The 1,703-nt window shown below is 30.7% G+C and overlaps 1 protein-coding gene across 1 annotated transcript in view; it reads right to left on the bottom strand.

Moving 5' to 3' along the window:
- LOC119590793 (cytosolic 10-formyltetrahydrofolate dehydrogenase-like) overlaps positions 1 to 1,703 on the bottom strand; it is a gene marked incomplete in the record, with an annotated part of 14,790 nt that overhangs the window by 8,236 nt on the left and 4,851 nt on the right. The window contains 1 exon segment of the mRNA XM_037939506.1: positions 32 to 197. Within this exon segment, the coding sequence (XP_037795434.1) occupies positions 32 to 197 (166 nt within the window).

Here is a 1,703-nt window from a genome sequence, read left to right as displayed (position 1 = left end):
AAACTTGAGGAATAAAAATAATCTAACTTACCATTGCCTTGATTCCCTCGGGATACATAAACCTGTTGTACAGCGTGTCAACTGTGTCATTCGGGTCTACGTCAACCTCGCGCTGAAGAAGAATGGGCCCAGTGTCAAGGCCATCATCAGCCCAGAAGATCGAAAAGCCTCCTTTCTTATCTCCACACATTAGAGTCCTGATAATGAAATCATGATTAAGTTACTTGAATCTTTTCTACTGAAGATATATATATATATTCAATGGAACATTTCTTTTCATTTATCATAAATAGTATAAATATACTGATTACATAATCACCTACAAAATTATCATTGACCAATTCCTATCCAGAATTACATATTTGTCATACTAATACACTTGGAAAATATTATATCTTGCTTATGTCTACTTTGATACAAGTCTGAACAGGAATGACAATCTTGCAGCTTTTATCTTAAATTCTTATGTAGCATCTTTCAAACTGGTATGACATATATGCATATATGACTACTTTAATACATAACTACTTTTATATATACTGTATTTTTTATGTTTTTGTCATCCCAAACCAGTTCATGACTGTTAGAACTGGTTTTATTCTGAAGACTTTTGAAGAAATATTGAATATACTAAATTAAAATCATTTATATAACTTTTACACTGATAATTTCAATACATATATTCTGCATTTGAAGGAATAAAGAAGAAGAAGAAATGTGATAGACGCAAGAATTAAAGTCTGTTTAAAGTATGGAAAAAGAAAAAAAAAAGCTGACATAGAGTAAATAACAAAACAGCTGCAGGTTGTTGGAGAGATATTTCAGTCAAAACAGTAGCTTTGACAGTTGACATTTTTACATGACAGGTGAAAATGTGTAAAATGCTCAGCTCTTGCATAAGAAGATGAGGCCAACCTGACTTAGTTTAGATTTAAAGAACAAATGTCTGACACTTATATTATCTTGTGAAGAATGAACCCTAACAATCCCAGTAGCTTCCAGGTCCTGCACTAAAAGTGAACTGAACGGTATCTATAATGATGGAACAAAACACTGCCTTACAGAAATACCAGATACAAACATACGATAAGCCATATTCTTTCAGTGTAGTAATTCTAATTTGGGGAAAGCTGTGAAATGGAAGATTGCAAAATTTGCATCCTGCAATCTCCCTCTTCACACCTTTTTTTTTACTGTTATTCTTTTAGCCCAAAAGTTGTAATTTTAAAAATGCAATTTTTATAAATATAAATAGAGGTATTCAGTTTGCATGCTTTTTAGGTTTTCCCCAATTCTTGAAAAATGTGACTAAATTTGCATTGCGGGACATATGTCATACCCAATCATGTACATACCAGAATATTTAGAATTAAATATGGATTTATGTCTGTTTCTTTGCTTCATAATCAAACCATACAAACACCAAAATTAAATTCTTAAAGAAAAAAAAAATCTACCAGAAATGGTTTAACTAATTCTATATATAAGATGATTGTTTCACTATTTTCCTTATAGGAAATCTTTACTTTATTTTGGGTTATATATATCAGCCAGAAATGGATTAACTAATTCTTTATATAAGCTGATTGTTTCACTATTTTCAGTAAAGGAAATATGTACTTTATTTTGGGTACATGTGACACTATACTTTGCTAATAATTCTACTGAGATTACATTCAAAAGAATATGCTTTTAGAATCAAC

The sequence above is a fragment of the Penaeus monodon genome, chromosome 27 (genome assembly GCF_015228065.2).
Source record: "Penaeus monodon isolate SGIC_2016 chromosome 27, NSTDA_Pmon_1, whole genome shotgun sequence".
NCBI lineage: Eukaryota > Metazoa > Arthropoda > Malacostraca > Decapoda > Penaeidae > Penaeus > Penaeus monodon.
Note: the sequence above shows the minus strand (reverse complement) of the source record. Positions and strands in the feature narration are given on the sequence as shown.